This window comes from Salmo salar, chromosome ssa01 (genome assembly GCF_905237065.1).
Source record: "Salmo salar chromosome ssa01, Ssal_v3.1, whole genome shotgun sequence".
NCBI classification, from domain to species: domain Eukaryota; kingdom Metazoa; phylum Chordata; class Actinopteri; order Salmoniformes; family Salmonidae; genus Salmo; species Salmo salar.
In genome coordinates, this window is record NC_059442.1 from 2,274,710 (window position 1) to 2,297,209 (window position 22,500).

At 43.0% G+C, this 22,500-nt stretch overlaps 1 protein-coding gene across 1 annotated transcript in view; it reads left to right on the forward strand.

The window, feature by feature from the left end:
• LOC106578259 (attractin-like) overlaps nt 1-22,500 on the forward strand; it is a 112,913-nt gene that overhangs the window by 85,929 nt on the left and 4,484 nt on the right. Inside the window, 5 exon segments of the mRNA XM_045704991.1 lie at nt 4,891-4,984; nt 7,511-7,563; nt 14,278-14,372; nt 15,072-15,150; nt 22,458-22,500. The exon segment at nt 22,458-22,500 is cut by the window's right edge and continues 115 nt beyond it. Of these exon segments, the coding sequence (XP_045560947.1) occupies nt 4,891-4,984; nt 7,511-7,563; nt 14,278-14,372; nt 15,072-15,150; nt 22,458-22,500 (364 nt within the window).

The window sequence follows — 22,500 nt, forward strand, 5'->3', positions numbered from 1 at the left end:
AGACAGGAAACACAGGGATAAATACACTGGGGCAGAGAGACAGGAAACACAGGGATAAATACACTGAGAGACAGGAAACACAGGGATAAATACACTGAGAGACAGGAAACACAGGGATAAATACACTGGGGCGGAGAGACAGGAAACACAGGGATAAATACACTGGGGCAGAGAGACAGGAAACACAGGGATAAATACACTGGGGCAGAGAGACAGGAAACACAGGGATAAATACACTGGGGCAGAGAGACAGGAAACACAGGGATAAATACACTGGGGCAGAGAGACAGGAAACACAGGGATAAATACACTGGGGCAGAGAGACAGGAAACACAGGGATAAATACACTGGGGCAGAGAGACAGGAAACACAGGGATAAATACACTGGGGCAGAGAGACAGGAAACACAGGGATAAATACACTGGGGGAGAGAGACAGGAAACACAGGGACAAATACACTGGGAGACAGGAAACACAGGGATAAATACACTGGGAGACAGGAAACACAGGGATAAATATACTGGGGCAGAGAGACAGGAAACACAGGGATAAATACACTGGGACAGAGAGACAGGAAACACAGGGATAAATACACTGAGAGACAGGAAACACAGGGATAAATACACTGGGGCAGAGAGACAGGAAACACAGGGATAAATACACTGGGACAGAGAGACAGGAAACACAGGGATAAATACACTGGGGCAGAGAGACAGGAAACACAGGGATAAATACACTGAGAGACAGGAAACACAGGGATAAATACACTGGGGCAGAGAGACAGGAAACACAGGGATAAATACACTGGGGCAGAGAGACAGGAAACACAGGGATAAATACACTGAGAGACAGGAAACACAGGGATAAATACACTGAGAGACAGGAAACACGGGGATAAATACACTGGGGCAGAGAGACAGGAAACACAGGGATAAATACACTGGGAGACAGGAAACACAGGGATAAATACACTGGGAGACAGGAAACACAGGGATAAATATACTGGGGCAGAGAGACAGGAAAGACAGGGATAAATACACTGGGAAAGAGAGACAGGAAACACAGGGATAAATACACTGAGAGACAGGAAACACAGGGATAAATACACTGGGGCAGAGAGACAGGAAACACAGGGATAAATACACTGGGACAGAGAGACAGGAAACACAGGGATAAATACACTGGGGCAGAGAGACAGGAAACACAGGGATAAATACACTGAGAGACAGGGAACACAGGGATAAATACACTGGGGCAGAGAGACAGGAAACACAGGGATAAATACACTGGGGCAGAGAGACAGGAAACACAGGGATAAATACACTGGGAGACAGGAAACACAGGGATAAATACACTGGGAGACAGGAAACACAGGGATAAATACACTGAGGCAGAGAGACAGGAAACACAGGGATAAATACACTGGGACAGAGAAACAGGAAACACAGGGATAAATACACTGGGGCAGAGAGACAGGAAACACAGGGATAAATACACTGGGGCAGAGAGACAGGAAACACAGGGATAAATACACTGGGGCAGAGAGACAGGAAACACAGGGATAAATACACTGGGGCAGAGAGACAGGAAACACAGGGATAAATACACTGGGGCAGAGAGACAGGAAACACAGGGATAAATACACTGGTACAGAGAGACAGGAAACACAGGGATAAATACACTGGGGCAGAGAGACCTGGAGGGGGTGGAGACAATCACAGGAACAGGTGAAACAGATCAGGGTGAAACAGATCAGGGTGAAACAGATCAGGGAGAAACAGATCAGGGTGTAACAGATCAGGGTGAAACAGATCAGGGTGAAACAGATCAGGGTGAAACAGATCAGGGTGAAACAGATCAGGGTGAAACAGATCAGGGTGAAACAGATCAGGGTGTAACAGATCAGGGTGTAACAGATCAGGGTGAAACAGATCAGGGTGTAACAGATCAGGGTGAAACAGATCAGGGTGAAACAGATCAGGGTGAAACAGATCAGGGTGAAACAGATCAGGGTGAAACAGATCAGGGTGTAACAGATCAGGGTGAAACAGATCAGGGTGAAACAGATCAGGGTGAAACAGATCAGGGAGAAACAGATCAGGGTGAAACAGATCAGGGTGAAACAGATCAGGGTGTAACAGATCAGGGTGAAACAGATCAGGGTGAAACAGATCAGGGTGTAACAGATCAGGGTGAAACAGATCAGGGTGAAACAGATCAGGGTGAAACAGATCAGGGTGTAACAGATCAGGGAGAAACAGATCAGGGTGTAACAGATCAGGGTGTGACACTTTGCATTATTCTGAAGGCCTACTACAACACATAGCATGTTATCATTTCCTTTACAATAACTTTGATTAGTCATAGAGTTACACTAAACAAAACTGTCCCATGACAGCTTCTTTTTTACAAAGTAAAACGTAAAAGAGAATGGTATCGACCTGCAAGGCGTGCGGTCAAATGATTTGTTGCTGGTAAATAGGCATAATACAAACTCATCATTACTGTTGTCTTTCTAAATTAAATCCACCTCTTCACCCTCCTTATCATTCAGTTAGACCTATTATTGCCCATTCATTCCGTGATGAGAGACTCATTAGAGCCTGGCTGGGGACCAACATCCTGCAGCACATTGTCTTAGAGCCTGGCTGGGTACCAACATCCTACAGCACATTGTCTTGGAGCCTGGCTGGGTACCAACATCCTACAGCACATTGTCTTGGAGCCTGGCTGGGGACCAACATCCTGCAGCACATTGTCTTAGAGCCTGGCTGGGGACCAACATCCTACAGCACATTGTCTTGGAGCCTGGCTGGGGACCAACATCCTACAGCACATTGTCTTGGAGCCTGGCTGGGTACCAACATCCTGCAGCACATTGTCTTAGAGCCTGGCTGGGGACCAACATCCTACAGCACATTGTCTTGGAGCCTGGCTGGGGACCAACATCCTGCAGCACATTGTCTTAGAGCCTGGCTGGGTACCAACATCCTGCAGCACATTGTCTTGGAGCCTGGCTGGGGACCAACATCCTGCAGCACATTGTCTTAGAGCCTGGCTGGGGACCAACATCCTACAGCACATTGTCTTGGAGCCTGGCTGGGGACCAACATCCTACAGCACATTGTCTTGGAGCCTGGCTGGGTACCAACATCCTGCAGCACATTGTCTTAGAGCCTGGCTGGGGACCAACATCCTACAGCACATTGTCTTGGAGCCTGGCTGGGGACCAACATCCTGCAGCACATTGTCTTAGAGCCTGGCTGGGTACCAACATCCTGCAGCACATTGTCTTGGAGCCTGGCTGGGGACCAACAAGATACAGCACATTGTCTTGGAGCCTGGCTGGGGACCAACATCCTACAGCACATTGTCTTGGAGCCTGGCTGGGGACCAACATCCTACAGCACATTGTCTTGGAGCCTGGCTGGGGACCAACATCCTGCAGCACATTGTCTTGGAGCCTGGCTGGGGACCAACATCCTACAGCACATTGTCTTGGAGCCTGGCTGGGGACCAACATCCTACAGCACATTGTCTTGGAGCCTGGCTGGGGACCAACATCCTGCAGCACATTGTCTTAGAGCCTGGCTGGGGACCAACATCCTACAGCACATTGTCTTGGAGCCTGGCTGGGGACCAACATCCTACAGCACATTGTCTTGGAGCCTGGCTGGGTACCAACATCCTGCAGCACATTGTCTTAGAGCCTGGCTGGGGACCAACATCCTACAGCACATTGTCTTGGAGCCTGGCTGGGGACCAACATCCTGCAGCACATTGTCTTAGAGCCTGGCTGGGTACCAACATCCTGCAGCACATTGTCTTGGAGCCTGGCTGGGGACCAACAAGATACAGCACATTGTCTTGGAGCCTGGCTGGGTACCAACATCCTACAGCACATTGTCTTGGAGCCTGGCTGGGGACCAACATCCTACAGCACATTGTCTTGGAGCCTGGCTGGGGACCAACATCCTGCAGCACATTGTCTTGGAGCCTGGCTGGGGACCAACATCCTACAGCACATTGTCTTGGAGCCTGGCTGGGGACCAACATCCTGCAGCACATTGTCTTGGAGCCTGGCTGGGGACCAACATCCTGCAGCACATTGTCTTGGAGCCTGGCTGGGGACCAACATCCTGCAGCACATTGTCTTGGAGCCTGGCTGGGGACCAACATCCTGCAGCACATTGTCTTGGAGCCTGGCTGGGGACCAACATCCTGCAGCACATTGTCTTAGAGCCTGGCTGGGTACCAACATCCTGCAGCCGTCTTGCCGGATTAAGTTGGGAACAGGTTTGAAAAAAAACCAAACGTTTAAAAGGCTCTAAATACATCTCTGTTTGTGATTTAAAAATTCGGACCAATGAGCAGCGTAAAATACAAACATTTAGGAAAAGTCAGGACATAGTTTATTACATTTTTTTGGGCCGATTTGTATTTTTTTTTTCAAATGACAAAATGAAACGTTAGTGGCTGGTGGCCTGTGGCGGTTCTCGTGTTAACAGGTACATGCTTGTCAACAATTGGCCAGAATAATTTGACCAAATACCCCAGTGCTGTGGCTGGATTCTCCTCCTTATACACATCAGAACATCATACTGTAACAACAAAAGAGTCCTGAGAAAACATGTTGTCTGATCTCTTATAAATAACTTCAGGCCCTGCCTTTGGTCATTTGGCTTTCCTTGTTATTGTCAGTGTAACTGTTCATTCTATAACGACCCATGATTGTTATATTCATGTGATAATGTTGTTATATTCATGTGATAATGTTGTTATATTACTGTGATAATGTTGTTATGTTCATGTGATAATGTTGTATTACAGCGTGCCAGGTATATTACTGTGATAATGTTGTTATATTCATGTGATAATGTTGTATTACAGCGTGCCAGTGTAATGGCCATGCCGGTATATGTAACACTAACAACGGGAAGTGTTTCTGCACCACCAAGGGCATCAAAGGAGACCGCTGTCACCTGTAAGTTCACTACAGTACACATTACTACAGTACACACACTACAGTACATACTACAGTACACACTACAGGACACATTACTACAGTACACACTACAGGACACATTACTACAGTACACACTACAGTACACATTACTACAGTACACACTACAGTACACACTACACACTTAGTACACTACAGTACACATTACTACAGTACACATTACTACAGGACACATTACACACTTAGTACATACACATTATAACTAACTAACTCAGTACAGTTCAGACCACTACCACCTGTAAGTACACTACAGGACACATTACTACAGTACACATTACTACAGTACACATTACTACAGTACACACTACAGTACACATTACTACAGTACACACTACAATACACATTAATACAGTACACACTACAGTACACATTACTACAGTACACATTACTACAGTACACACTACAGTACACATTACTACAGTACACACTACAGTACACATTACTACAGTACACACTACAGTACACATTACTACAGTACACACTACTACAGTACACATTACTACAGTACACACTACAGTACACATTACTACAGTACACATTACTACAGTACACATTACAGTACACACTACTACAGTACACATTACTACAGTACACATTACTACAGTACACATTACTACAGTACACACTACAGTACACATTACTACAGTACACATTACAGTACACATTACTACAGTACACACTACAGTACACACTACAGTACACACTACAGTACACATTACTACAGTACACATTACTACAGTACACATTACTACAGTACACACTACAGTACACATTACTACAGTACACACTACAGTACACATTACTACAGTACACACTACAGTACACATTACTACAGTACACATTACTACAGTACACATTACTACAGTACACATTACAGTACACATTACTACAGTACACACTACAGTACACACTACAGTACACATTACTACAGTACACACTACAGTACACACTACAGTACACATTACTACAGTACACACTACAGTACACATTACTACAGTAGACACTACAGTACACACTACTACAGTACACACTACAGTACACATTACTACAGTACACACTACAGTACACACTACAGTACACATTACTACAGTACACACTACAGTACACACTACAGTACACATTACTACAGTACACACTACAGTACACATTACTACAGTACACACTACAGTACACATTACTACAATACACACTACAGTACACACTACAGTACACATTACTACAGTACACACTACAGTACACACTACAGTACACATTACTACAGTACACACTACAGTACACATTACTACAGTACACACTACAGTACACATTACTACAGTACACACTACAGTACACATTACTACAGTACACACTACAGTACACACTACAGTACACATTACTACAGTACACACTACAGGACACATTAATTACAGTACACACTACAGTACACATTACTACAGTACACACTACAGTACACATTACACACTTAGTACACTACAGTACACATTACTACAGTACACACTACAGTACACATTACTACAGTACACACTACAGTACACATTACTACAGTACACATTACTACAGTACACACTACAGTACACATTACTACAGTACACACTACAGTACACATTACACACTTAGTACACTACAGTACACATTACTACAGTACACACTACAGTACACATTACTACAGCACACATTACTACAGGACACATTACACACTTAGTACATACACATTATAACTAACTAACTCAGTACAGTTCAGACCACTACCACCTGTAAGTACACTACAGGACACATTACACACTTAGTACACTACAGTACACATTACACACTTAGTACACTACAGGACACATTACACACTTAGTACATACACATTACACACTTAGTACATACACATTACACACTTAGTACATACATATTGCACACTTAGTACATAGTACATAGCAGTAAGTCTGTTTCACTATCACCTGTATAACTAACTAACTCAGTACAGTTCTTGACCACTATAACTAACTAACTCAGTACAGTTCAGACCACTATAACTAACTAACTCAGTACAGTTCAGACCACTATAACTAACTAACTCAGTACAGTTCAGACCACTATAACTAACTAACTCAGTACAGTTCAGACCACTATAACTAACTAACTCAGTACAGTTCAGACCACTATAACTAACTAACTCAGTACAGTTCAGACCACTATAACTAACTAACTCAGTACAGTTCAGACCACTATAACTAACTAACTCAGTACAGTTCAGACCACTATAACTAACTAACTCAGTACAGTTCAGACCACTATAACTAACTAACTCAGTACATGTCGACCTACTTATTGTTCTCATTCTGTCATTATGATCCTACCCCGCTGTGTAGTCATTGACTCCATGGTTTCAGAGTCAGTTGTTAGGTCACAGAAGGATTCATATAAGTTATTGATTTACCCTTCACGTTGTTGTTTCGAAATGTAAATCCCTTTTATTCCCTTTCCTCTGCTTTCCCTCAGGTGTGAGGTGGAGAACCGTTACCAAGGAAACCCTCTGAAAGGAACGTGTTACTGTAAGTGGAACTCCAATCTACCTTCAGAGTGGAACACCACGCTGAGGCTGAGTCCTTCAGGGTGGAACATCACGCTGAGGCTGAGTCCTTCAGAGTAGAACATCACGCTGAGGCTGAGTCCTTCAGAGTAGAACATCACGCTGAGGCTGAGTCCTTCAGGGTAGAACATCACGCTGAGGCTGAGTCCTTCAGAGTAGAACATCACGCTGAGGCTGAGTCCTTCAGAGTAGAACACCTCAGAGTAGAACATCGCTCCGAGTCCTTACATCCTTATTCTTAAATGTAGTAAAAACAAAATCCCTCATTTTGTTTTTGCTAATTTCTACAAAAATAAAACCTGAAGTACCACATTTACATAAGTATTCAGACCCTTTACTCAGTACTTCGTGAAAGCACCTTTGGTAGCAATTACAGCCACCTGTATTTGCGGAGTGACTCCATTCTTCTCTGCAGATCCTTGGATAGGGAGCATCGCTACACAGCTATTTTCAGGTCTCTCCAGAGATGTGTAATCGGGTTCAAGTCCAGGCTCTGACTGGGCCACTCAAAGACTTTGAGACTTGTCCCGAAGCCACTCCTGTGTTGTCTTGGATGTGTGCTTAGGGTCGTTGTCTTGTTGGATGGTGAACCTTCGCCCCAGTCTGAGGTCCTGAGCGCTCTGGAGCAGGTTTTCATCAAGGATGTCTCTGTTCTTTGCTCCGTTCATCTTTGCCTCAATCCTGACTAGTCTCCCAGTCCCTGCCGCTGAAAAACATCCCCACAGCATGATGCTGCCACCGCCATGCTTCACCGTAGAGATGGTGCCAGGTTTCCTCCAGATGTGACACTTGGCATTCAGGCCAAAGAGTTCAGTCTTGGTTTCATCAGACCAGAGAATCTTGTTTCTAATAGTCAGAGTCCTTTAGGTGCCTTTTGGCAAACTCCAAGCGATCTGTCATGTGACTTTTACTGAGGAGTGGCTTCCGTCTGGCCAATATCATAAAGGCCTGATTGGTGGAGTGCTGCAGAGATGGTTGTCCTTCTGGAAGGTTAAGAATGATGGAGGCCACTGTGTTCTTGGAGACCTTCAATGTTGCAGAAATGTTTTGGTACCCTTCCCCAGTTCTGTTCCTCGACACAATCCTGTCTCGGAGCTATACGGACAATTCCTTCAACCTCATGGCTTGGTTTTTGCTCTGTGGGACCTTATCTAAACAGGTGTGTGGCTTTACAAATCATGCCGTCACTTGAATTGTCCACAGGTGGACTCCAATCAAGTTGTAGAAACAGGATGCACCTGAGCTCAATTTTGAGTCTCATAGCAAAGGGTCTGAATACTTATGTAAATAAGGTATTTCTGTTTGTAATATTTTATAAAAACTTGTTTTTGCTCTGTCATTATGGGGTATTTTGTGTGGATTGCTGAGTATTTTTATTTATTTCATCCATTTTAGAAATAGGCTGTAACGTAACAAAATGTAGAAAAGGTAAAGTGATCAGAATACTTTCCGAAGGGATCACTTAAACAACACATCCTAGATCTGAATGAAAGAAATAATCTTATTAAATACTTTTTTCTTTACATAGTTGAATGTGCTGACAACAAAATCACACAAAAATAATCAATGGAAATCCAATTTATCAACCCATGGAGGTCTGGATTTGGAGTCACACTCAAAATTAAAGTGGAAAACCACACTACAGGCTGATCCAACTTTGATGTAATGTCCTTAAAACAAGTCAAAATGAGGCTCAGTAGTGTGTGTGGCCTCCACGTGCCTGTATGACCTCCCTACAGAGCCTGGGCATGCTCCTGATGAGGTGGCGGATGGTCTCCTGAGGGATCTCCTCCCAGACCTGGACTAAAGCATTCGCCAACTCCTGGACAGTCTGTGGTGCAACGTGGCGTTGCTGGATGGAGCGAGACATGATGTCCCAGATGTGCTCAATTGGATTCAGGTCTGGGGAACGGGCGGGCCAGTCCATAGCATCAATGCCTTCCTCTTGCAGGAACTGCTGACACACTCCAGCCACATGAGGTCTAGCATTGTCTTGCATTAGGAGGAACCCAGGGCCAACCGCACCAGCATATGGTCTCATAAGGGGTCTGAGGATCTCATCTCGGTACCTAATGGCAGTCAGGCTACCTCTGGCGAGCACATGGAGGGCTGTGCGGCCCCCAAAGAAATGCCACCCCACACCATGACTGACCCACCGCCAAACCGGTCATGCTGGAGGATGTTGCAGGCAGCAGAACGTTCTCCACGGCGTCTCCAGACTCTGTCACGTCTGTCACATGCTCAGTGTGAACCTGCTTTCATCTGTGAAGAGCACAGGGCACCAGTGGCGAATTTGCCAATCTTGGTGTTCTCTGGCAAATGCCAAACGTCCTGCACAGTGTTGGGCTGTAAGCACAACCCCCCACCTGTGGACGTCGGGCCCTCATACCACCCTCATGGAGTCTGTTTCTGACCGTTTGAGCAGACACATGCACATTTGTGGCCTGCTGGAGGTCATTTTGCAGGGCTCTGGCAGTGCTCCTCCTGCTCCTCCTTGCACAAAGGCGGAGGTAGCGGTCCTGCTGCTGGGTTGTTGCCCTCCTACAGCCTCCTCCACGTCTCCTGATGTACTGGCCTGTCTCCTGGTAGCGCCTCCATGCTCTGGACACTATGCTGACAGACACAGCAAACCTTCTTGCCACAGCTCACATTGATGTGCCATCCTGGATGAGCTGCACTACCTGAGCCACTTGTGTGGGTTGTAGACTCCGTCTCATGCTACCACTAGAGTGAAAGCACCGCCAGCATTCAAAAGTGACCAAAACATCAGCCAGGAAGCATAGGAACTGAGAAGTGGTCTGTGGTCCCCACCTGCAGAACCACTCCTTTATTGGGGGTGTCTTGCTAATTGCCTATAATTTCCACCTGTTGTCTATTCCATTTGCATAACAGCATGTGAAATTTATTGTCAATCAGTGTTGCTTCCTAAGTGGACAGTTTGATTTCACAGAAGTGTGATTGACTTGGAGTTACATTGTGTTGTTTAAGTGTTCCCTTTATTTTTTTGAGCAGTGTATTATTTTATATATATATACTGTATGTAAAAACAGCATGTTTCTATGATCTGTAGTTACAAGATGTGAAGGTCCTAAACAATGCTTCTCTGTGACATCACAGGGTCGGACTAAAAGTCAGAAAAAACAGGGACTTTTCAAAACCTGCAACTAGTTTCTAGTCAGAGGGAGGGTCTAGGGTTTCTAGCTCTCCATGTCACTGCGAATGTCATAGTGATAACTTTGATATATTTTTTTCTACAAAACTACAAATTTGTGGATTCGGCTATTTCAGCCACACCCGTTGCCGACTGGTGTATAACATCGAGCACACAGCCATGCAATCTCCATAGACAAACATTGGCAGTAGAACGGCCCATACTGAAGAACTCAGTGACTTTCAACGTGGCACCATCATAGGATGCCACCTTTTACAACAAGTCAGTTTGTAAAATGTCTGTCCTGCTAGAGCTGCCCCCGGTCAACTGTAAGTTCTGTTATTGTGAGGTGGACACACCTAGGAGCAACAACGGCTCAGCCTCGGAGTGGTAGGCCACACAAACTCACAGAACAGGACATAAAACATAAACAAAAACACATAAAAATCGTCTGTCCTCGGTTACAACACTCATTACCGAGTTCCAAACAACGTCAGCACAATAACTGTTCATCGGGAGCTCATGAAATGGGTTTCCATGGCCGAGCAGCCGCACACAAGCCTAAGATCACAATGCGCAATGCCAAGCGTCGGCTGGAGTAGTGTAAAGCTCGCCGCCATTGGACTCGGGAGCAGTGGAAACGCGTTCTCTAGAGTAATGAATGACATTCTAGACGATTCTGTGCTTCCAACAGTTTGGGGAAGGCTCTTTCCTGTTTCACCATGACTATACCCCCGTGCACAAAGCCAGGTTTTCAGAGATTGGTGTTGAAAAACAGGACTGGCCTGCACAGGGCCCTGACCCCAACCCCATCCAACACCTTTGGGATGAATTGGAACTCCGACTGCGAGCCCAACATTAGTGCCCGACCTCACTAATGCTCTTGTGGCTGAATGGAAGCAAGTCTCTGCAGCAATGTTCCTACATCTAGTGGAAAGCCTTCCCAGAAGAGAGGAGGCTGTTATAGCAGCAATGTACCAACATCTAGTGGAAAGCCTTCCCAGAAGAGAGGAGGCTGTTATAGCAGCAATGTTCCAACATCTAGTGGAAAGCCTTCCCAGAAGAGAGGAGGCTGTTATAGCAGCAATGTTCCAACATCTAGTGGAAAGCCTTCCCAGAAGAGTGGAGGCTGTTATAGCAGTAAAGAGGGGACCAACTCCATATTAAAGACCATGATTTTGGAATGAGATGTTTAGACCGCAGGTGTCCACATACTGTTGGTCATGTAGTGTATGTAGACTGGTTTGGTGCTGTAGATAATGAATATGAGTTTGAATAGTGGCAGAGTTTTAACACCAATCATCCACATGTTAAAAGGACATGCTGTAGAGCGTTGGGCCAAAAACGATTAACACTATAGTAATATTCTAGATCAATGTGATAACCATAGACACTATAGTAATATTCTAGATCAATGTGATAACCATAGACACTATAGTAATATTCTAGATCAATGTGATAACCATAGACACTATAGTAATATTCTAGATCAATGTGATAACCATAGACTCTATAGTAATATTCTAGATCATAGACTCTATAGTAATATTGATGAAGATCAATGTGATAACCATAGACACTGTAGTAATATTGATGAAGATCAATGTGATAACCATAGACACTGTAGTAATATTGATGAAGATCAATGTGATAACCATAGACTCTATAGTAATATTGATGAAGATCAATGTGATAACCATAGACTCTATAGTAATATTCTAGATCAATGTGATAACCATAGACTCTATAGTAATATTCTAGATCAATGTGATAACCATAGACACTATAGTAATATTGATGAAGATCAATGTGATAACCATAGACACTATAGTAATATTCTAGATCAATGTGATAACCATAGACTCTATAGTAATATTCTAGATCATAGACTCTATAGTAATATTCTAGATCAATGTGATAACCATAGACTCTATAGTAATATTCTAGATCAATGTGATAACCATAGACTCTATAGTAATATTCTAGATCAATGTGATAACCATAGACTCTATAGTAATATTCTAGATCAATGTGATAACCATAGACTCTATAGTAATATTCTAGATCAATGTGATAACCATAGACTCTATAGTAATATTCTAGATCAATGTGATAACCATAGACACTGTAGTAATATTCTAGATCAATGTGATAACCATAGACTCTATAGTAATATTCTAGATCAATGTGATAACCATAGACTCTATAGTAATATTCTAGATCAATGTGATAACCATAGACTCTATAGTAATATTCTAGATCAATGTGATAACCATAGACTCTATAGTAATATTCTAGATCATAGACTCTATAGTAATATTCTAGATCAATGTGATAACCATAGACTCTATAGTAATATTCTAGATCATAGACTCTATAGTAATATTCTAGATCAATGTGATAACCATAGACTCTATAGTAATATTCTAGATCAATGTGATAACCATAGACACTATAGTAATATTGATGAAGATCAATGTGATAACCATAAACACTGTAGTAATATTGATGAAGATCAATGTGATAACCATAGACTCTATAGTAATATTCTAGATCAATGTGATAACCATAGACTCTATAGTAATATTCTAGATCAATGTGATAACCATAGACTCTATAGTAATATTCTAGATCAATGTGATAACCATAGACACTGTAGTAATATTCTAGATCAATGTGATAACCATAGACTCTATAGTAATATTCTAGATCAATGTGATAACCATAGACTCTATAGTAATATTCTAGATCAATGTGATAACCATAGACTCTATAGTAATATTCTAGATCAATGTGATAACCATAGACACTATAGTAATATTCTAGATCAATGTGATAACCATAGACTCTATAGTAATATTCTAGATCAATGTGATAACCATAGACTCTATAGTAATATTCTAGATCAATGTGATAACCATAGACTCTATAGTAATATTCTAGATCAATGTGATAACCATAGACTCTATAGTAATATTCTAGATCAATGTGATAACCATAGACACTATAGTAATATTCTAGATCAATGTGATAACCATAGACTCTATAGTAATATTCTAGATCAATGTGATAACCATAGACTCTATAGTAATATTCTAGATCATAGACTCTATAGTAATATTCTAGATCAATGTGATAACCATAGACTCTATAGTAATATTCTAGATCAATGTGATAACCATAGACTCTATAGTAATATTCTAGATCAATGTGATAACCATAGACTCTATAGTAATATTCTAGATCAATGTGATAACCATAGACTCTATAGTAATATTCTAGATCAATGTGATAACCATAGACTCTATAGTAATATTCTAGATCAATGTGATAACCATAGACTCTATAGTAATATTCTAGATCAATGTGATAACCATAGACTCTATAGTAATATTCTAGATCAATGTGATAACCATAGACTCTATAGTAATATTCTAGATCAATGTGATAACCATAGACTCTATAGTAATATTGTCCCCTGCTGTATCTGTTCTAACGTGTAGCTGTGTTTTATCTCCCTACCAGACACCCTGCTGATAGACTACCAGTTCACCTTCAGTCTGTCTCAGGAGGACGACAGATACTACACCTCCATCAACTTTGTAGCCACGCCAGAGGAGGTAGGACCACACCCACGCTGCTGGGGTTAGAGGTTAGGGGTCAGGCCACACCCACGCTGCTGGGGTTAGAGGTTAGGGGTCAGGCCACGCCCGAGGAAGTAGGACCACACCCACGCTGCTGGGGTTAGAGGTTAGGGGTCAGGCCATGCACGAGGAGGTAGGACCACACCCACGCTGCTGGGGTTAAAGGTTAGGGGTCAGGCCACACCCACACTGCTGGGGTTAGAGGTTAGGGGTCAGGCCACGCCCGAGGAGGTAGGACCACACCCACACTGCTGGGGTTAGAGGTTAGGGGTCAGGCCACGCCCGAGGAGGTAGGACCACACCCACGCTGCTGGGGTTAGAGGTTAGGGGTCAGGCCACACCCGAGGAAGTAGGACCACACCCACACTGCTGGGGTTAGAGGTTAGGGGTCAGGCCACGCCCACGCTGCTGGGGTTAGAGGTTAGGGGTCAGGCCACACCCGAGGGGGTAGGACCACACCCACGCTGCTGGGGTTAGAGGTCAGGCCACGCCAGAGGAGGTAGGACCACACCCTCACTGCTGGGGTTAGAGGTTAGGGGTCAGGCCACACCCGAGGAGGTAGGACCACACCCATACTGCTGGGGTTAGAGGTTAGGGGTCAGGCCACGCCCGAGGAGGTAGGGTTTAGGGTTAAGGTCAGATAATTTATCTCCTCATCCCTCCCTCTCTCCACAGCAGAATCGTGATCTGGATGTTTCCATTAACGCCTCCAAGAACTTCAACCTCAATATCACCTGGGCTGCCAGCTTCACAGGTAACACACCTTGACAGATAACACACTTTATACACCTTCACGGGTCAAATAAATGATTCTAACTCTGAAATATTCCAAAAAGTGTAAATTTTATTTTGGATGGGATGTTAACCTGTTAGGGCTAGGGGGCAGCATTTGCACGTCTGGATAAAAAAAATGTACCCGATTTAATCTGGTTACTAATCCTACCCAGTAACTAGAATATGCATATACTTATTATATATGGATAGAAAACACTCTAAAGTTTCTAAAACTGTTTGAATGGTGTCTGTGAGTATAACAGAACTCATTTGGCAGGCAAAACCCTGAGAAATTTTCTGACAGGAAGTGGATACCTGATGTGTTGTATTGACTTTAAACCTATCCCATTGAAAAACACAGGGGCTGAGGAATATTTTGGCACTTCCTATTGCTTCCACTAGATGTCACCAGCCTTTACAAAGTGTTTTGAGTCTTCTGGAGGGAGATCTGACCGAACAAGAGCCATGGAACGATGATGTCCCATTAGACACCTGGCGCGCGAGTTCATGTTGGGTACCCTCGTTCCAATACGTTATAAAATAGTATGCATTCGTCCACCTTGAATATTATTCATGTTCTGGTTAAAAAGGCCCTAATGATTTATGCTATACAACGTTTGACATGTTTGAACGAACGGAAATATATTTTTTCCCCTCGTTCATGACGAGAAGTCCGGCTGGCTTAGATCATGTGCTAACAAGACGGAGATTTTTGGACATAAATGATGAGCTTTTTTGAACAAAACTACATTCGTTATGGACCTGTGATACCTGGAAGTGACATCTGATGAAGAGAATCAAAGGTAATGGATTATTTACATAGTATTTTCGATTTTAGATCTCCCCAACATGACGTCTAGTCTGTATCGCAACGCGTATTTTTCTGGGCGCAGTGCTCAGATTATTGCAAAGTGTGATTTCCCAGTAAGGTTATTTTTAAATCTGGCAAGTTGATTGCGTTCAAGAGATGTAAATCTATAATTCTTTAAATGACAATATAATATTTTACCAATGTTTTCTAATTTTAATTATTTAATTTGTGACGCTGACTTGACTGCCGGTTATTGGAGGGAAACGATTTCCTCAACATCAATGCCATAGTAAAACGCTGTTTTTGGATATAAATATGAACTTGATAGAACTAAAAATGCATGCATTGTCTAACATAATGTCCTAGGAGTGTCATCTGATGGAGATTGTAAAAGGTTAGTGCATCATTTTAGCTGGTTTTATGGTTTTGGTGACCCTGTCTTTGACTTGACAAAACATTACACACAACTCTTGTAAATGTACTGTCCTAACATACTCTAAATTTATGCTTTCGCCGTAAAACCTTTTTGAAATCGTAAAACGTGGTTAGATTAAGGAGATGTTTATCTTTCAAATGGTGTAAAATAGTTGTATTTTTGAAAAATTTGAATTTTGACATTTATTTGGATTCAAATTTGCCGCTCTTGAAATGCACCTGCTGTTGATGGAGTGCACCACGGGTGGCACGCTAGCGTCCCACCTAGCTCATAGAGGTTAAATAGGTGTCCTGACTCTCTGTGGTCATTAAAGATCCCATGCCACTTATTGTAAGAGTAGGGGTGTTAACCCCGATGTCCTGGCTAAATTCCCAATCTGGCCCTCATACCATCACGGCCACCTAATCATCCCCAGCTTCCAATTGGCTCATTCATCCCCCTCCTCTCCCCTGTAACTATTCCCCAGGTCAATGAGAATGTGTTCTCAGTCAACCTACCTGGTAAAATAAGGGTTAAATAAATATTGATAGCAATACATGGATAAAACATCTACAGAAAAGACAGAAATGCCAACAGGGCTACGATCTCTATTCAGAACCACATTCCTATAAATACTGTTGTAGTAATATGGCTACAGGTTCATCTGCCTCACCTAAAGCCCATTCTGGTGGTAAGCTGCTATAGACCACCAAGTGCTAACAGTCACTATCTGGATGGTGATGATATTGCCACTCCTTTTTACCACATCTTCAATCTAAGCCTACTAGAGAGCGTGTTGCCCTCAGACCTGGAGGGAAGCTAAAGTCATTCTGCTACCTAAGAATAGTAAATCCCCCTTTACTGGCTCAAATAGCCGAGCAATCAGCCTGTTACCAACCCTTAGTAAACTTCTGGGGGAAAAAAATTGTGTTTGACCAGATACAATGCTATGTAACAGTAAACAAATTGACAATTGACTTTCAGCATGCTTATAGGGAAGGACACTCAACAAGCACAGCACTTACACAAATGACTGATGATTGGCTGAGAGAAATTGTTGATAAAAAGATTGTGGGAGCTGTTTTGTTAGACTTCAGTGCAGCTTTTGACATTATCGATCAGTCTGCTGATAGAAAGACGTATGTGTTATGACTTTACACCCCGTTATAATGTGGATAACACGTCGGCTACTACAGCGACTCATTCACTAAACCGAAAACCTCAACCAACACTTAATATGTTGTGAAAAGTGTTATGAAATGTCATGTGATATTTTTTTATTGTATTTAACTGCCTTAATGTTGCTGGACCCCAGGAAGAGTAGCTGCTTCCTTGGCAGGAACTAATGGGGATCAATAATAAACCCCAGGAAGAGTAGCTGCTCCCTTAGCAGGAACTAATGGGGATCCATAATAAACCCCAGGAAGAGTAGCTGCTGCCTTGGCAGGAACTAATGGAGATCCATAATAAACCATAGGAAGAGTCGCTGCCGCCTTGGCAGGAACTAACGGGGATCCATAATAAACCCCAGGAAGAGTAGCTGCTGCCTTGGCAGGAACTAATGGGGATCCATAATAAACCCCAGGAAGAGTAGCTGCTGCCTTGGCAGGAACTAATAAGGATCCATAATAAACCCCAGGAAGAGTAGCTGCTTCCTTAGCAGGAACTAATGGGGATTCATAATAAACCCCAGGAAGAGTAGCTGCTTCCTTAACAGGAACTAATGGGGATTCATAATAAACCCCAGGAAGAGTAGCTGCTGCCTTGGCAGGAACTAATGGGGATCCATAATAAACCCCAGGAAGAGTAGCTGCTGCCGTGGCAGGAACTAATGGGAAATTACTATTTATAATTAATCACATCACGGGTGAGCTTACCACTCTCTAGTAAACGAAAGTAATCCGACGATGGGTAGTTTCTGCGTGCTGCCATGCTTTTTCTCTCTCTCTCTCTCTCTCTCACAGACACCAAAGATAATAAGAGAAAACAAGATGAGTGTGGTCTGTTTTATAGTATGCATGTTGAAGGGGGTGTGTTGTCTACCATCGTTCACATCCCACCATTCATTTCCGGAAGTTCTCAAAAAAGAATTGTGAACCCTTACTCACCTCATTTTGTTATAACATCTTTGGTCCGACAGACGATTACAGTGAAACCCAGAATGCATTGTATGTCAACAAACATGGCGCCACACACAGCTGGAATTAGCTTAGCTCATCATAATCAGTAAAAACTTCCAAAAAGTATTTTACACACATAATATGTGCCCATTACAATCTATGCAAGAATTGGAATGCATGATTTATCACCGGTACTTGAAAACATATGAATAAAACAGTAAATATATCAATAATTACCACAAAACATTTTCTGATAGTTATTTATTGATATAAATGGCGCGTGCCGGCAGTCAATCACGTAACCTCTCACTCTGAGCCGTTCAGTGTTGTTGTTTCTGTATGTAGCTAGTGAGCTAAGCTGTAGCATTAGCAATGTCTTTCAAAAGGAGACACCTCACAAATGCGGAAATTCTGGATATTTTTTTGTTGTTGTTTAGTACAGGAGATCAATCGCTATGCCTTGGAGCTACAGGAGAATAGAGAGCCAGGAGTGAGGGGGAAACTCGCTAAATGGGTGACAACCACAATTATTGAAATGTATACCTTCTTGGTGACAGTCCTTCTCATGGGGATAGTAAAGAAGAACTCCCTAAGAGAATACTGGAGCACAGATCCTATGTTTGCAACTCCCTTCTTTGCCACCCTCTTTTCCCAAGACCTCTTCCTAGTTCTGCTGCGATGCGTGCATTTCGTCAACAATGCTACTGCCATCCTAAATGACCCGTAATACAAAATAAGAAATGTTCTTACCAGCCTGACATCAGCATTTGGTCGGGTCTTTGTGCCATCCAAGGACCTACGCATTGATGAATAACGGATGTTAGGGAAAGGTAGGCTGGCGTTCCGTCAATATATTTCCTCCAAAAGGCACCGGTTTGGGGTCAAGTTCTTTGTCATGTGCAACGTGAAGACAGGATTTGTCCAAGACATTGTAGTTTACACAGGGTCCAGCACTGACATCCAACATTATGAGGGGCTTGGGGTGTCTGGGTCCGTGGCTCCTCATCTCAGCAAGGGACACACTTTCTACAGTTGAAGTCGGAAGTTTACATACACTTAAGTTGGAGTCATTAAAACTCGTTTTTCAACCACTCCACAAATTTCTTGTTAACAAACTATAGTTTTGGCAAGTTGGTTAGGACATCTACTTTGTGCATGACACAAGCCATTTTTCCAACAATTGTTTACAGACAGATTTTCACTTATAATTCACTGTATCACAATTCCAGTGGGTCAGAAGTTTACATACACTAAGTTGACTGTGCCTTTAAACAGCTTGGAAAATTCCAGAAAATGTCATGGCTTTAGAAGCTTCTGATAGGCTAATTGACATAATTTGAATCAATTGGAGGTGTACCTGTGGATGTATTTCAAGGCCTGCCTTCCAACTCAGTGCCTCTTTGCTTGACATCATGGGAAAATCAAAAGAAATCAGCCAAGACCTCAGAAAATAATGCTAGACCTCCACAAGTGTAGTTCATTCTTGGGAGCAATTTCCAAACGCCTGAAGGTACCACGTCTGTACAAACAATAGTTCGCAAGAATAAACACCATGGGACCACGCAGCCGTCATACCGCTCAGGAAGGAGATGCGTTCTGTCTCCTAGAGATGAACGTACTTGTGAAGATGCTGGAGGAAACAGGTACAAAAGTATCTATAGCCACAGTAAAACGAGTCCTATATCGACATAACCTGAAAGGGCGCTTAGCAAGGAAGAAGCCACTGCTCCAAAACCGCCATTAAAAAAGCCAGACTACGGTTTGCAACTGCACATATATTGAAGCAACATCTCAAGACATCAGTCAGGAAGTTAAAGCTTGGTCGTAAATTGGCCTTCCAAATGGACAACGACCCCAAGCATACTTCCAAAGTTGTGGCAAAATGGCTTAAGGACAACAAAGTCAAGGTATTGGAGTGGCCATCACAAAGCCCTGACCTCCATCCTATAGAAAATGTGTTGGCAGATCTGAAAGAGCGTGTGCAAGGAAGGAGGCCTACAAACCTGACTCAATTACACCAGCTCTGTCAGGAGGAATGGGCCAAAATTCACCCAATTTATTGTGGGAAGCTTGTGGAAGGCTACCCGAAACGTTTGACCCAAGTTAAACAATTTAAAGTCAATGCTACCAAATACTAATTGAGTGTATGTAAACTTCTGACCCACTGGGAATGTAAATCATTCTCTCTGCTATTATTTTGACATTTCACATTCTTATAATAAAGTGGTGATCCTAACTGACCCAAAACAGGGATTTTTTACTGGGATTAAATGTCAGGGATTGTGAAAAACGGAGTTTAAATGTAGGTGTATGTAAACTTCCAACTTCAACTGTTTGTGGACAATTGTTACAGCAGTCCGACACTCTTCCAACAGCACAGGAGCCTGTGGCAGGAAGGGGTTGCCGGCATTCGGATGAAGAGAGGGGAGGTGGAGTTCAAGGAGAACGGTCAACAGCTGGCAGTAAAGTGGCATGACAAACGAGACGTCCATGTCCTCTCCACTGTCCATACAGCAAACATGTCGGCCACAAGGAAGGTGGACCACCTGATGGGAGAGAGAAAGATCAAACCAGTCTGTGTGCTTGACTATAACCTCAAAATGGGGGAAGTGGATAAGGCGGACATGATAAACAGCTTTGACGAATGCACTAAGAAAACTTTTTTGTAATTGGACGTGCAGTTCACTTGAAAAATCACATAGAGAAACTATTAATATGGTAAGGCACTTACTTTGATAGATACGCAGCCTGGATTTGAACCAGGGTGTCTGTAGTGACGCCTCTCGCACTGAGACGCCGTGCCTTCGACAGCTGCACCACTTAGGAGTCGTAAGGCCAGGGTAGCTTCGAAATACAACACACGCTGATACTTCTCTGTGGCAATTAGCATTGTTTTACAGGGAATATACACACATTATGCTCCATACATACAGTCAGCTACAGTAGAAACGACATACAGAAACTATTATAACGTAACAAGGCATTTACTTTGATAGAAACGCACACATTTCCAAAGTTAATATTGGTAAGGAAAACAATGACTGCAATGAGGGCAACAGACAGACAATGTGAACACGAGTGCAGATCCTGTTCTGACGGGACATACGCAAATGTCTCTGGCTTGAACTGCACAAACAATTGGGAAGTGCTTGGGGAATTTTGTCCGGGTCATAAATGTCCAAAACATTTATTGTCCGCAAAAGTAAAAATGACTACTTTTATGTGAATGAATGAGGCGGAACACACCTCAATTCAAACTGTTCTTAGAAAATAAAAACTTGTTAGAAAATCATTTGAAATTGTAAACAGCCTATAAATAATAGCAGGCAGCTTGCCTTGGTTTGAGGACAGCGCAGATTAAATGGACTGTTACGTAACAATCACATTCTGGAATGGAGAGAAGGTTCTAACATCACCAGCATAAAGGAACTCACTCTGGGGCGACTCGCGCATGAAAGGGTAGAATTCCTTAACACACCTTTTATATACCTTCACAGGTACCACACCTTAACAGACCTTCATAGGTAAAACACTTTTATACACTTTCACAGGTAACACAACTTAACACACCGTCACAGGTAACACAACTTAACACACCTTCACAGATAACACACCTTAATACACTTTCACAGGTAACACACTTTTATATACCTTCACAGGTAACACACCTTTATATACCTTCACAGGTAACACATCTTCACAGATAACACACCTTTACACACCCACATACTGCAACATTTTCAATCTCATTCCAAACTTCTACTAGTGAATAAAATGGGTTTCTCTCCACCTTGGTGTGGTGATGATATGTCCGCTGAAAAAACATGTTATTTCTCTCTCTCCCCTCCTCCCCCCTCCTCTCCCCCCCTCCCTCCCCTCCCCCCCTCCCCCTCTCCCCCTCTCTCCCCTCCTCCCCCTCCTCCTCCCCCCTCCTCCCAAAGCAGGTACTCAGACAGGTGAGGAGATCCCCATCATATCCAGGAG